Below are 15,730 nucleotides of genomic sequence, written 5' to 3' on the forward strand. Positions count from 1 at the left end.
GAACAAGAACCCCCTGAAGACTCCCTGTAAAGAGACATCAACCTCACAATGAGTCTCTTCTCTGGTTTTGGCAAGTCTTTCCCTGCTCTGAAAAAAGTGACAGTTCCCTAGTATGATTACATCACATTTTGTTGGTGTAATCTATAGATTGCTCCTGCTGACTATATCCAGCCTCTTACGAAGACTTCAGATGACCCAACACCTGTGAAGAGATGACGCCAACCCTTGAGAGGACTTCAGATGAAGCTGACTCTGAATAAACATACTGGATCTGGATCCAACCACGCCCCCTGGATCTTGTGCTCTGCACCTATGATTCTGCAGTGAGGACCATCTCGATCTTTCGGGCATGAGTGAGCCGAGAGAATCGAAAAACGTTCATTTAAAACGTGAATTTAGTTAATTTAATAGCATAATTGATTATTAACATATCAACGTGGTATTAATGCGTAGCATTTTGTCAAAATATGAAAAAAAAAAAAACATTTTCAGCGAAGTGATGCGATTGAATTGTAGTATTGTTTACATTATATTTAGTTCCTAAAATACTTTATTTTAATGAGCTGATGTTTACAACAAACTGAACATGGACGCAACAAATTCGTCTACAGCAGACTTCATTATTAATTAAACAAAATGTGAAAACGTGATAAATAGTAATATGTGCATACAGTGCCACGAGGTATGATACGGATTTCGGACCGCGTGATGACGCAATGACGTTCTGACGTAAAGGAACAGCTGAATCATTAGTTGAACCGGTTATTTGAAACGAATTGTTCAAAAGAACCGTTTCGCGGAAATGAGTCGAACTTCCCATTACTAACACCACACAGAGCTTTCATTGATCTCCAGCTATCTCACACTGATTCCAGCCAGTCGTTATGGTTTCACTTCTCATGGTTATGGTTTACTTTCATAGTCAAACACCGGCTGGATCTGCTCGTGTGTGGATCGGCAAAATGTTGATTACTGAAGTGGTTGTGTGTGAGAGTACGAATCATATCGCTGAGAAGTAAAGCACACGTCCCGTGTAGTCTTTGTGTTCGGCCTACGGATCACTGCTGTTGCATTTACCGAAAATCCTCCGCTTTACCGGGTGAGTAAATACTTGTCTCTGGTAACGTTATATCCACATTATTTAATGATAAAAGACGTGTTAGTGTATGTGCCACGTTAATGAGGTTTTAAACTGACGTTTTGTTCATCTGTTTGGAGGTGTGGCTAGTTATGTGGTTGCTAATTTCTGATATTATAAAAGAGGCTGTGCTTCAAGACATAGTGAGCTACCTTTTAAGACAACATTACCGGAATTATATAAACATCAACAGTCTTTTGGGCAAAGGTCCATTCGGCGTTTCAAGTATAAAAAATTTGTATAGGGAGACGTTAGACAAAATGACAGCCTGAGTCACTATCCACTTTCATTATATGAGCATTCATAAATTGAAAGTACGCGGTGGCTGACGCTGTCTGTCTCCAACCATCTACCTAACATCTACTTTTTTGTTTAATGAAAAAAATAGTTTAAAAGTTTTAAATCTTAGTGACAAGACTTTTAATTTATAGATGAACTAGCCCTTTAAATGCTGCCTACGTAGGCAGCTAACTATGGTTTGAGACGCAACCATAGAGACTCAAGTTTATTGACGCTAATTTACTGAAATGACAGCGTGCTGTTTATAAGCTTTCAGCGGGTTCGTAAAGGTCAATGATTGTGTTAAACGTAAACTAGTCAGTGTTCATTCATGTGTGAGTGGGTTGTTGTGTTTTAAATGGGGTTTTTGCTATGTTGTTTGGTTTGCTAGCTAACGTTACTGGTTTGTTAGCCACTGCTAACACCGACAACTACTGTATCGCAGTATCCTATCGCAATAATATTTGTATAGTTTATGTATATTTAAATACGTACTGCCTGTTGTTTTTATATAGTTATTGTACGTCAATATTAACTATTTTTTTTATTTAGGTTGATATCACATTTTTTCAGGTTAGGTTTTAAAAAATTGACCGTGGTTTCCTGTAAACCATGGGTTACTGTAGTTAAACCATGATAACAACAAATTAACCATGGTTTGGCTACACTATCTATAGTTTAACCATGGTATTTGTAGTAAAATTGTGGTTATACAGATGGTAACCAATAGGCCAAAAAAAAAAAAAAAACATGGTTAACGTTACTCCACTTTTACTACAAAAAACCTTGGTTAATTTTCTTAAGGCTGTGCTGTACTGACTACTTAGAAACTGTATGCCTTAAAGCAAAACATTGTTCAGGCGACAATACCTGGATATTATTGTAACATCAACAATACGTCTTTAAATCAGTAATATTAATTAATAGCACTAATATATTACATGTGTTATTAGAGCATATAATTCGAGATCAGTGACTAATATCACTGCTTAAGTGTTTTACTTTAACAAGCTACATGAAAGAATTTATTAGTGTAGCATTTTATTTATAATTTGCATGTTTGCATTGTCGTGTTTTCTGTCCACACTGAAAATACTTAAATGCTTAATGTTTTTTTAGGAGTGAAAACCTCCCAGGCTGTAGGATGCGTGTTGACTGCACCATCAGCTTTGCTCGTCTGTGTCTGGCTGCTGGTGGCCTGCAGTAGCACAATGACCGACACGTCTACCCGACCCGTACCAAGACACCCTTTAAAGTCCTTCCAATGATATGATAGTAGCCACCTGGATTGCATTCTGTGCCAGCAGGAGCCTCGTGCGGGTTCTACGATTCACTGTAGAACAGCTGCAGTCAGTGCAGTTTTGGCCCAGCCTCTCGTCCGGCAGAGCCATGGGGAACAGCTGCGTGTGCAGAGAGGACAGTGACGTGGAGGAGGGATCAGCCCCTCGCAGGCAGCTCAGGCGAGTGGATAACTCTGTGTCTGATCCCCCAGAGGCCAGAGGCAGCCGGCCCAGGGACCCGGTTCGACCGCCCCGGCGAGGTCGAGGACCACACGAGCCACGTCGGAAAAAACAAAACGTGGACGGTTTGGTACTGGACACGTTGGCTGTCATCAGGACTCTTGTTGACAAGTGAGTGAACATTTAATGAGGAGGATCTGCAGAGATTTGTCATTAAATCTTTGTAGGAATAAATCATGCACGTCATATCAATTTCAGTTCCCCGTTTACTCGTGCGTCAGCAATAACATCTCTCCATCTTTGGCTAAAAGCATTGGCTTGCTGTTGAACATCCATTTGCATTGTGGGTTTTTTTCCAGTATTGTTGTCTATCACAGTGATGCCACACCGTCTGCAAGAGCTTTTACTTTTAAAATAAAGCAGCTTTAAATGTGCAGAGCTTATGGAGAAGCCTGGCAGAGCTCTCTAATTAGCATGCCATTATTTATTAATTCATTCGTTCGCACAGCACCACATTTAATCTTAATGTATTGCCCAAGACAGCAGCTTGAGATAACAGAGAGCTTCATGTTTCTTTTAACATTTTGGCTGGATATCAGAGTCGCCAGTCACTCTTCCTCTTTGTCACATGTTCTTACACCTTCCCACACAGCCGGCCTACTGCTATCTAATGATGGATGTTCACTTTGGACGAAAAGTTGTTCTATGTGTACATCACATTTGGCAGCTCTGAACCAGATTTGCAAGGCCTGCAGTATTGCCTGGATATTTTAATAGTTTATAGTCATCCCTGAAAAGAATCTTAGATTATGCAGCTTTACAGGAAAAGGAAATATTCTGTTCTTGTTTTGTTTCCAAAGAAAAATACCTAAAGGGCACAAGGGGGAGTCTCAGCTTTTCTTTTTTCTTTTCTTTTCTTTTCTTTTCTTTTCTTTTCTTTTTCTTTTTTATCGAAATCTGATCTTCCAATGAAACAAGACTTCTCTTTGGTGATGTTTGCTGGACTTCTTCAATCATTTAGCTTTTCTTTTTTTCAGCTGGAATATATTTTGGTTGCTCAACCACATCCTTTGACAGCTGTTTTTTATTCAACAGAAACCCTAGTTTTGATGACACACACACACACACCTACAGCTTTGTCTTTGATTGTGTTAATGTGTTACGGCAGTGATTCTCAACTAGAGGTTTGGGGCCCAAGGGGGAAACAGGATAACCTAAAATGATTTGATCGTATTATAAAATAAATTCTAAAACCGCTGAAATCTGACTTCTCCCCCATAACTTGTTTTGTTAAAAGATCTAGTCTCAATTTATATTAGGTGGCCTTACCTTGCATTTAAATTAATCATTTGATTCAGTGCACTTATTGTGTACACTAAGTACATAATTCTTACTTTTTAGGCCACCTAAAATAAAGTGGGACCAAAGATTTTATTGAAAGATTCAATCTCATAGAAGCACAAAGTGATTAATAGTGACTAATTTAATATCAACACCCAGTTTCTGTTAATAAAGTTTGAAGGCAAGCAATATTGTCATAATTGCTATACTAGAGCAAATATTTTAGCCAGTATGGGGGGCCTTTGAGTCAAAAAGGTTGAGAACCTTGTATTAGGGGGGCCTCTTCTATACAGAGCAGAAAATCAGTGTATTTCTAACTAGAACATATCCCTGTGCGACCATTACACAACAACCACAGAGCAGTCAGCCCAAGGGGGAAACAGGATGACCTAAAATGATTTGATCGTATTATAAAATAAATTCTAAAACCGCTGAAATCTGACCTCTCCCCCATAACTTGTTTTGTTAAAAGATCTAGTCTCAATTTATATTAGGTGGCCTTACCTTGCATTTAAATTAATCATTTGATTCAGTGCACTTATTGTGTACACTAAGTACATAATTCTTACTTTTTAGGCCACCTAAAATAAAGTGGGACCAAAGATTTTATTGAAAGATTCAATCTCATAGAAGCACAAAGTGATTAATAGTGACTAATTTAATATCAACACCCAGTTTCTGTTAATAAAGTTTGAAGGCAAGCAATATTGTCATAATTGCTATACTAGAGCAAATATTTTAGCCAGTATGGGGGGCCTTTGAGTCAAAAAGGTTGAGAACCTTGTATTAGGGGGGCCTCTTCTATACAGAGCAGAAAATCAGTGTATTTCTAACTAGAACATATCCCTGTGCGACCATTACACAACAACCACAGAGCAGTCAGACACCCATGGCTGGGGGCATTAGACCTCTCTCACTCTCTCTCAGACTCTCTCTTTCTCTTTTTCGACCACCCTCATAGCTATCTTTTCCTTGGCCCCGTCTGCTGTTTGAAAACATCACCCTTAGTACCCACCAACCACTGATTTATGACTGACAAATGAACCACACCGGCGTCACACTGCAGAATAGAGGCAAATTTATTTTCCCCGCTTAAATGTCTCTGGTGGTGTTTTGATCGGGCCCAGCTCCCTCTAGGAGCACCTCAAGGGATTTTGCTATCGCTGCTTAGATTTACTGTTGCAGACCCAGCCTGCAAAATGGATGCATACACCCTAAAGCCAAAACAGCCCCAGCAGCAGTGGCGGCGGCAGTCTGCCCTCCAATAGCAATCCGTCATGTCACACAATCACCCATTATACCATTAGGCTTTCATAACTGATGTCTGTAGCAGCCAAGGGCTAAATAAGATGCTTACACCCTGGGTATGAGGCACACAGGCAAACATTTTCTCTATTAGGTTGTTCTACTTTTTGCCATTAACTTTTGTATTTGGTCTTTTTGTGTTTCAGTGACCAAGAGCCGCCGTACTCCATGATCACACTTCATGAGATGGCAGAGACAGGTGAGTGAAAGACACTTAAAATGCTGCAGCATTTCCATAAGGGGTTCAAATCTGCTATTGCGCTATATACCAATATAAGAGCATTCTAATGCTCTTGTCATCCATGTGTTCCATTGTTCACATGTGGGTCGTGGGACTCACAAACATTCAAATGCTGGCATTCTGATTGGAAGGAGTAAAGTTTATACACATCCAAATGCATATGTGACCTTGGACCACAAAACCAGTCTTAAAAGTGTTAATTTTTCGAAATTGAGATCTATACATCATCTGAAAGCTGAATAAATAAGCTTTCCATTGATGTATGGTTTGTTAGGATAGAACAATTTGGCCGAGATACAACTATTTGAATATCTGGAATTTGAGGGTGCAAAACAATCTAAATATTGAGAAAATCACCTTTAATTAAAGTTGTCCAAATGAAGTTCTTAGCAATGCATATTACTAATCAAAAATTAAGTTTTGATATATTTACAGTAAGAAATTTACGAAATATCTTCATGGAACATGATCTTTACTTAATGTCCTAATGATTTTTGTCATAAAAGAAAAATCGATAATTTTGACCCATACAGTGTATTTTTGGCAAATACACCTGTGCAACTTAAGACTGGTTTTGTGGTCCAGGGTCACATATATACTTACCCAGGTCACGTCTTCTATGGCTTATATGTGATTATTTGTATGGATAATGGGATTACCAAACCGCAAAGGCTGTGTTTTGATTTAATAAATATATGCACTACGTGTTTCGGAGTGAAGTGTGCCGTTGTGTTCTTTAACATGCAAGCTACTGCTTGGTTTGCAGTATATTCTGCACCACACAAACTCATCTATGCGTCTGCTGGCTCACTCATAATATTAATTTGAGAATGCAATATGGGGCAACCATCATCCCAAACTTGTTATGAGAACAGCACTTATATACCGGCTGTTGTCAACAAAAGAGAAGTTTAAGTAGGCTACTCCCTGCAGTTTTCTGCTAAAATAAACACTTGATGGTTTTAACGTTTGAAAATGAAGAACTTAGAGACAGCCATAAAGACAGTCACAAATATTAGTATTGTAAAGAATGCTAAATGTAAAATAAATTTATTATTGCTTCTTTTTCTTAAATACTATTTTTTATTTTACAGTGAAATATTACAACATTAGTATATCTTATCTTATTTTGTTTAGTATTTGTATTTAATATGAAAATAATATTATATTATATATAATATAATATAAAATAATATTATAATGAAAATAATAAATATATTTTATAGTCATATTGAAATATAATGTCAGCATTTTTGTGCAAATTCGTGCATCCCTACAAACAAGAACAGCAAACCTGAAGTTTAAAAAAAAATTTTTTTTTTTTTTTTGCATTTTAAATTGCAGTCACAATTTTTATCATAAAAATGGTAATTTTATTTTTTTTCTCAAATGGTGCAGCTGTACCACCTCCTGAGGGGATTGGATTGCTATTCATCTTATGCATGGTCTTTTCATGATTGGGAGCTATCCAGTGTATGAAGTCTAAAAACCCCCTAAAATGCCTGCTGAGAATTATGTTAGAATTCCCATTCATCTCAATGCTTGAAATCTCAGATGCTTGAAACTCACTGACTTGGATGTTGGCATTTTTGCTTCGTATAAATGAGCCATATAGATTTGTTTTGAATGGATCACCTGAGTCGTAAATACGACCCAAATGATCTGGAACCACAGGAGAATGACAACACTGATGGCACGACGAGAATGTGTGCAGTCACAACAAGCTCTTCAGCTTTATTACTTTCTCCTTGCTCCAGGCGTGTGCATGAGCTGTGACGTTAAATGGTGTCTACATAATCTACTCAAATATAAAGCAGAGAACATTCATTGTTGAGTTTTATTTAGTCAGAATGAGTAGCTACTTTTGAATGTCTGTCAGTGGAGAAACAATGTAGTTATTATCCAAAGTGAACAAGCCAAACCTTGACTCTCTAGTTCCAGGCTTGTTTTTTCCATCAGGGGAACAAGTGCAGCTTGTTGTGACCCCCTGGCTACTGATTAAGTTATTAGGATGTTAATCTAACCGCGGAAGCTGTGGAAGCTCTGTGGGTATTAGTGACGGCTGCTTTTGAAGTTTGGCTTGTGCCCTGCGCTGCCATTGTCATGCCGTCACTCCGTTCTGTGGCAGTGACTGAAGTGAGTGGGTTGCAGCTGCAGCTTTAAAGTCCCTCAGAGCCTCAAGACTGCAGGAACAAACACTGTGTATGATAGTGTGTAAAAGCTACACTGCTTTTGCTAGTTTACATGCCCTTTTTGCATACAAATTTACTTTATATCTTTTTTAATTACTCATGGATGTTACCTGCAGCGAATCCGTTGTAATGTTGAGGTCTGTATATGGACCGGAGTCACCGAACTCTAATCAGGGGTAAAAATTTAGCAAGGTCATGTGCAGGTCGCCAGCCTGCCTCTCTTCTTGTGCCATTGCCAAAGCCTCTGTTACTGTTGATTTTATTTATACGTTCATCTGTTGCTCCGAGCTGAGCCTGCATGTTGTGGTTTGAGACTCTGTGGATCAGGTGACTGCTAAGAGCTTCATGCAGGAGTAAACGAGTGGAAACTACTCTGGGCTTCAAAATTGAGATCAAAACCCCCTGAAGATCATATGAGTTTAGTAAATCATGTTTGCGTCAATTTATGTGCGTTTTTGAGTGTTTTCTGTAAAATAAATGTGTGATTTTTAGCAATTTAGTTTTCTAATTTGCTCATTGTTATCATATATAATATTGACTTTTTTATAGACCATCTGCTCTTGAGATGTTGGCATTAGCCATTGGAAGAACCCATATTGTTTAACCAATACTTTTCAATGTTGTTTGAATGCGTTGTCATAATAATGGCTCTGTATTTCCTACTGTCCCGTAGACTGAACTTGTCTTTGTTCTTCCCCCATCCTCTTTTTCTCACGCTGTAGATGATGGCTGGTTGGAAGTGGTGCAGTCTTTAATTAGGGTAATTCCTCTAGATGACCCACTAGGACCGGCCGTAATAACTCTCTTACTGGATGAATGCCCTTTGCCAACCAAAGTGAGTTCACGTACATTACCACACAACATTGACTACCAAATTATTTTTCCACCTCTGCTTTTGCTAATGGACAGTAATGCAGCTGTATTTTTGCTAGCACTTTGAAAATGGGACCACAACATTTCCCCAGTATTTGAATTTATGCTGCTTTTGAGTGATATCCCTCTCTCTTTCTTTAATTGATTTCAGCAAACGTTTCGTTTTTTTTCTCAATTTTCTTCCATTTTACATTGATAACAAGAAAAAAACGGATTGTAATTTCTGTTTAAAGTTTATGATTGCAGACATCATGCTTTACTGAGCATTAAGATTCAAGATTAAGGTTTTATGATGTTATGCAACTGTTTTTGTACTGATGCAAGATTTATTGTTCATTGTTGGTTTGGGTCCATCACATTCCAAATATAGAAAAATTATATGAAGTATCTTTGTTTTGTAAAGTATTTAATTCACTAAATTATCTACGAAGTAACTATATTGTGATATATATTGTTACCTTAAAATACACTAAAGCTTAAAGTTAAGATTTTTTTATACTTAAAAATGTATTATTTTATTCAGTAAGGATACAATAAATTGATCAAAAGTGACAGTAACAACCTTGTAACAAAAATATATATTAAGTATGAGTAAAAGTATATTATTGCTTCTGACTCCTTGATTGCATTTTGAGGAAGAAAGTGCAGCTAATACTAAGGTGAAAGAGCATTTATTCTGTTTATGTTAGTTTCCGGTTGAGTGCATTATTTTCTGACCCTTTCAAAAATTCAGTCATTGATGAAGAGTTTGTATTGTCAGGATGCTCTGCAGAAGTTGTCAGACATGTTGAATCTGAGTGCTGCTGTGGCGCGTCAGGATGCCCTCATCCCAGCCAAACACCGCAACACCACAGCAGTCCTGGGCTGTCTGGCTGAGAAACTGGCTGGTAAGGGACATGCACACACACACGCGCACACTGCATTTACTTAAGCAATGCTGCAAGCCTTTTACCCACTCTGACAGTGTCAGAGTGGGTAAAAGGCTTGCAGCATTATATTTTAGGATTTTTTAAAATCAATCTGAGATCTATTGCATCTCATTTTGCATCATATTTGCACTAGCCTGTTCCTCCAAATCTAAAGATCTGAGTTTGCAGTCTGTGAAGGCCTGTCATGCCTGAGCATGCTGTAGGCTCCCTCAGAGGCCTGTGATTTGACAGCTCTGCTGAGGCTGCTGCACACAAACACACACACACACACATTGTCCAGTTCTCTCAGTTTGCAGATACGTGCTTCTGTTTTTAAGGTCAAAGACATTGCCCAAAGGAATAATTTGGTTAATACTTTTAATTAGGGTAATTCCTCTAGATGACCCACTAGGACCGGCCGTAATAACTCTCTTACTGGATGAATGCCCTTTGCCAACCAAAGTGAGTTCACGTACATTACCACACAACATTGACTACCAAATTATTTTTCCACTTCTGCTTTTGCTAATGGACAGTAATGCAGCTGTATTTTTGCTAGCACTTTGAAAATGGGACCACAACATTTCCCCAGTATTTGAATTTATGCTGCTTTTGAGTGATATCCCTCTCTCTTTCTTTAATTGATTTCAGCAAACGTTTCGTTTTTTTTCTCAATTTTCTTCCATTTTACATTGATAACAAGAAAAAAACGGATTGTAATTTCTGTTTAAAGTTTATGATTGCAGACATCATGCTTTACTGAGCATTAAGATTCAAGATTAAGGTTTTATGATGTTATGCAACTGTTTTTGTACTGATGCAAGATTTATTGTTCATTGTTGGTTTGGGTCCATCACATTCCAAATATAGAAAAATTATATGAAGTATCTTTGTTTTGTAAAGTATTTAATTCACTAAATTATCTACGAAGTAACTATATTGTGATATATATTGTTACCTTAAAATACACTAAAGCTTAAAGTTAAGATTTTTTTATACTTAAAAATGTATTATTTTATTCAGTAAGGATACAATAAATTGATCAAAAGTGACAGTAACAACCTTGTAACAAAAATATATATTAAGTATGAGTAAAAGTATATTATTGCTTCTGACTCCTTGATTGCATTTTGAGGAAGAAAGTGCAGCTAATACTAAGGTGAAAGAGCATTTATTCTGTTTATGTTAGTTTCCGGTTGAGTGCATTATTTTCTGACCCTTTCAAAAATTCAGTCATTGATGAAGAGTTTGTATTGTCAGGATGCTCTGCAGAAGTTGTCAGACATGTTGAATCTGAGTGCTGCTGTGGCGCGTCAGGATGCCCTCATCCCAGCCAAACACCGCAACACCACAGCAGTCCTGGGCTGTCTGGCTGAGAAACTGGCTGGTAAGGGACATGCACACACACACGCGCACACTGCATTTACTTAAGCAATGCTGCAAGCCTTTTACCCACTCTGACAGTGTCAGAGTGGGTAAAAGGCTTGCAGCATTATATTTTAGGATTTTTTAAAATCAATCTGAGATCTATTGCATCTCATTTTGCATCATATTTGCACTAGCCTGTTCCTCCAAATCTAAAGATCTGAGTTTGCAGTCTGTGAAGGCCTGTCATGCCTGAGCATGCTGTAGGCTCCCTCAGAGGCCTGTGATTTGACAGCTCTGCTGAGGCTGCTGCACACAAACACACACACACACACATTGTCCAGTTCTCTCAGTTTGCAGATACGTGCTTCTGTTTTTAAGGTCAAAGACATTGCCCAAAGGAATAATTTGGTTAATACTGGAGTACTTCATCTTTTTACCCATCTGTCTACAGGTCCAGCGAGCATTGCACTTCTCAGCCCTGGAACTCTGGAGTATTTACTTGAGAGTTTGGTAAGAATGTTGAGTGGTTTTATTAAACATACTGACTAACTGGGTAGTTCTTAAAGGGGTCACATAATGGAAAACATGATTTTTCTTCCTCTTTTGAAGTGATAGTTCAAATTGCTACATAGATATACTCTAACATTCATAATACAAAGCTTCCTCCCCAGTATACTTAGAATATTTATGGAAACTAAGCTGAGAAATACCCTTTGGTTTTGCAAGAGCAATTGCATTAAAGCTGGTATTATAGCCATTAAAGTGGTCTTGTTGTTCTTCTAGAGTTCTGAGGCCCATCCCACTGTTATGCTGTTTGCTCTCATCGCTTTAGAGAAGTTCTCTCAAACCAGTAAGTCTAACTGATCTCAGTTCAAAATGTTCAATCAGGAGCTTCTCAGAAAGGTACTTTAATGAGAGTCTGTCTTTATCTCAGGTGAGAACAAGTTAACAGTGTCGGAATCATGTATCAGTGACCGTCTGTCTGTTCTGGAGTGCTGGGCAGATCATCCAGACTACCTGAAGCGTCAAGTGGGCTTCTGTGCCCAGTGGAGTCTTGATAACCTCTGTGAGTATCTTTCACTGCATTGGTGCACATGTTATTAATATTTAGCCCAACTGTTTGTATTTTGTGATGATTTTGTCAATTTAAGTCAAATATTAAGCTTGTACGTGGTGTCTCGCTGATAATTTTATCTTTGGTCACCTTTTGGCCTGTAGTTATTAAAGAGGGGCGCAAGTTTACCTATGAGAAGGTCAACTTAAGCAACATCAACGCCATGCTGAACAGTAATGATGTCAGCGAATATCTCAAGATCTCTCCTACTGGACTGGAGGTGAGAGGCAAAGCATTATTGTAACTCTGGGTAAAATTCAGCAAAATGGATTTCGATAATGTAAGACGTGTTCAACAGAACTGAACTACACTCTGACTGGTAGATAGAAGACATTTATTTAAAGCTCTTTCAAAATGCGAATAAGGAAATAAATGAAAACCTGTGTGGAATGCTGTAGAGATATGAAAGATGACTGTTCCGATTCTGTGGAAATCTACAGTATTCTGTGTAGGCATACTGATAAGGAACAGTTCTGTTTTTTTCTGTTTTAATTTTTCTGGACTCCTTTTTAATGGTTAAATTACATTTTATTAATCAAAAAGCATGTCTAATGAATTAAAATCATGAAATTTAAACAATTTAACATCAATTTATTAAAAGTTTAACAAAAATTACATGTTTAGGGCCCTACCTTTACATTTCTGTGTGTATATGATATGGGGATAGTTTTACTCAAATGCAACGGTCAAATGCTCATGAAGTGACTCTCAGAGCAGTTCTGGAGATGTTGTTCATGTATTTATGTCCTCATTAGTGAGACGGCAGACGTTAATATCACCGGAAGTATGTAATGTAGAGACAGAAATTATATGCCGTCGTGTAAATAAGATAAATAACATACGGCTATTTAGTTTGTTTAATAAAAGAACAAGGTATAGACCTATTCTATAGGAAAGGTAACTTTAAATGACTTCTGTTGTGATCTGGCGCTATAGAGAAAATCAAATTAAATCAAATTAACTTGACCTTCGGGGGGGGGGGAAACACAGCACTCTATAAACAAAACATCTTTTCATACTTCTGTGAATGGTTCACATACAACTCATGAAGTTCTAAGCATGCCTTAACATTTTTACCTATTGTGGAAGAATAGCTGATTGTAACGATCTCAAACAAACATATTGTGAGATTAATGTATCCCTCAATCTTACAAAGTGATGTTTAACGTGATCTGTCTTTTTCCTCATTAGGCACGGTGTGACGCATCATCATTTGAGAGCGTCCGCTGTACGTTCTGTGTGGATTCGGGAGTTTGGTACTATGAAGTCACGGTCATCACCTCTGGCGTCATGCAAATTGGCTGGGCAACCAAGGACAGCAAGTTTCTTAACCATGTGTGTTTCTGGTTATGTTTAGTTAATTATGCTTTCTTTTATTTTAGTTTACAGTGTTCAGTAAGTGTACATTGTTTATATGAATCAACTTGAATTTTAGTAGTTAGAAGAACGTTTGTTTGTTTGTTTGTTTGTACAGGAGGGTTATGGGATTGGAGATGATGAGTACTCATGTGCGTATGATGGCTGCAGGCAGCTGATCTGGTACAACGCTCGCAGTAAACCTCACTCCCATCCCTGCTGGAAAGAAGGTTTGTGCAGAGCATCCTGTTCAGCACCCAAGTTCCGCAATGATTTGATGAGTTCCTATTTAGTGAATTTAATCATTTTAGGGAAAACTTTAGCAAAGTTTTCTAATAAGTGTTCACTGGGCTTTCTAGGTGATGCCATAGGCTTCCTGCTGGACCTCAGTAAGAAGCAGATGATTTTCTATCTAAACGGACACCAGCTGCCTCCTGAGAAGCAGGTGTTCTCCTCCGCCACGTAAGCAAAGCTCACTTCCTACACAGTAAAGCAAATGCAAAAAAATGTTCATAGAGCTTTTTGAAACCCGCTGTACCTTGTCTTAGGTCTGGCTTCTTCGCTGCAGCCAGTTTTATGTCCTACCAACAGTGTGAGTTCAACTTTGGAGCCAAGCCCTTCCGCCATCCCCCCTCCATCAAATTCAACACATTTAATGAGTTTGCCTCGCTCGCATCAGACGAGAAAATCATTCTGCCCAGGTTTGCACTGTTTATTAGATTTCTGTACACAGGGCAAAGTATCAATGACTGTTATGTGGATATGAGTAATGCATTAGTTATCCTAAAGTAAGTGACTCATACCATTCATGCACATGAAATTGTTCTTTCTCTATTATTTCAGACACAGGCGCCTGGCTTTGCTCAAGCAGGTTAGCATCAGAGATAACTGCTGCACCCTCTGTTGTGACCAGATGGCAGACACTGAACTGAGACCCTGTTTGCACAGGTACAAAGTTCAACATAGAGAGTCAGTGTTTACAACACTGGGTTTATAGGTAAAGGGATGTGATGGAGTCTCAAGAAAGCAGGATTGATGTGCTTGATTGAATTGGAGTACATAACAACAAATGTTGCTTTGAGAGTTAAGACATTTAAAACATATTTGACATTTTTATACTATATTTAACCCTTATGTGTTTAGCAAAAATGTGCAAAGTAAGATAATAAAACTTAAGAATTTCATTGCAGTGTGTTATAAATTAATCTAATAGTAACATGATATTTATTGTTATATTGCCTTTCACAGTGGCAAGTAGCCAATCATTGTTCATTAACTGTGACATAAGAAGCCTACAAAGTGCAACAGTTGTGTTCCGGAAGTAAAAATCCTATTTTCTTTTCTTTAGGGGAATTGATTTTGGTTCATGGCGTACTGTATAAATCTTTAACAAAGACTTTTTAAATCCCTGTTGAAGAAATTAATGGGAAAAATCTAAAAATAAAAGAAGTGAGCATGTGCAATGATATAATGGTACTGTGCATCCCTAATAATATGTCTCTCCATGGGGCATTTAAACCTATTGTTGATTACGGTTACATCATCTCTTTGTGCTGAACAATTTAGTCATCTTCTGCTTCTCTGTCATGTCTTCAGTGGGATTTGCATGGAGTGTGCCTTACAGCTGGAAACGTGCCCACTGTGTCGCCAAGACATCCAGACACGAGTCAGACTCATTTCCCATGTGTCCTGACATCAGCCCACCAACCTTAGATGTGGACTATCCCCTTCAAGCTTCCATCCTGTCCAGTCCCCACTGTCTGAGAGATCAACCTGACCAATCAAATCATGATGCTGTCTCAGGATTGGACGCGGCAGCGTGGACCTCTGACGGATGGAGTAGGACCCTCCTTACAACTGGAGGGAAGAAGAGAGAGAAAGTAGAGAAAGAGAGAGAAAACTACACTGTTGCACTCCAAGGATGCCCCAATCCGAGGGCTATTGAAGAAACCAGGAGGTTTAACGGCTTCTGGGAATTTTTAATCTGCATTTCCAGGAACAGATAAAATATGGAACAAATGCATCTTTTGCATACTGATCTGTCCTTGAGTCTCTCCCCTCAAGCTCTGGTCTGCTGTGTGTCTCTGTTCAGATGTGTTAAATATATATGTGACTTCTCTCATTTTTTTTTTTATTCCAAGTTAAAGTCTCAGCA

At 38.3% G+C, this 15,730-nt stretch overlaps 1 protein-coding gene across 3 annotated transcripts; it reads left to right on the forward strand.

Moving 5' to 3' along the window:
- Positions 1 to 810: 810 nt before the first annotated feature.
- On the forward strand, positions 811 to 15,724 carry rspry1 (ring finger and SPRY domain containing 1). Of its 3 annotated transcripts, none has more exons than XM_016483207.1 (15): positions 811 to 1,099; positions 2,537 to 3,048; positions 5,670 to 5,722; positions 8,679 to 8,791; positions 9,590 to 9,716; positions 11,557 to 11,615; positions 11,889 to 11,955; positions 12,040 to 12,171; positions 12,324 to 12,439; positions 13,411 to 13,554; positions 13,694 to 13,805; positions 13,935 to 14,037; positions 14,124 to 14,276; positions 14,419 to 14,523; positions 15,172 to 15,724. In XM_016483207.1, exons 2-15 carry the CDS (start codon positions 2,687 to 2,689, stop codon positions 15,266 to 15,268), a joined length of 1,743 nt encoding a protein of 580 aa, XP_016338693.1. In that variant the 5' UTR covers positions 811 to 1,099; positions 2,537 to 2,686; the 3' UTR covers positions 15,269 to 15,724. The 3 variants fall into 3 exon arrangements, with proteins under 3 accessions (XP_016338693.1, XP_016338694.1, XP_016338695.1); XM_016483208.1 differs by lacking the exon at positions 811 to 1,099 and adding an exon at positions 1,621 to 1,697; XM_016483209.1 differs by lacking the exon at positions 811 to 1,099 and adding an exon at positions 1,640 to 1,707.
- The last annotated feature ends 6 nt before the right edge of the window (positions 15,725 to 15,730 follow it).

Source organism: Sinocyclocheilus anshuiensis, unplaced genomic scaffold (genome assembly GCF_001515605.1).
Source record: "Sinocyclocheilus anshuiensis isolate Anshui unplaced genomic scaffold, SAMN03320099.WGS_v1.1 scaffold481, whole genome shotgun sequence".
Classification (NCBI taxonomy): Eukaryota; Metazoa; Chordata; class Actinopteri; order Cypriniformes; family Cyprinidae; genus Sinocyclocheilus; species Sinocyclocheilus anshuiensis.

What these genes read in the sequence shown, in the direction of transcription:
- rspry1 (XM_016483207.1), top strand. Translation starts at nt 2,687, where the DNA reads ATGATAGTAGCCACCTGGATTGCATTCTGTGCCAGCAGGAGCCTCGTG. An exon ending in ATCAGGACTCTTGTTGACAA is followed by an intron (nt 3,049 to 5,669) that starts GTGAGTGAACAT and finishes TTTGTGTTTCAG; the next exon opens with TGACCAAGAGCCGCCGTACT. An exon ending in AGTATTTACTTGAGAGTTTG is followed by an intron (nt 11,616 to 11,888) that starts GTAAGAATGTTG and finishes TTGTTCTTCTAG; the next exon opens with AGTTCTGAGGCCCATCCCAC.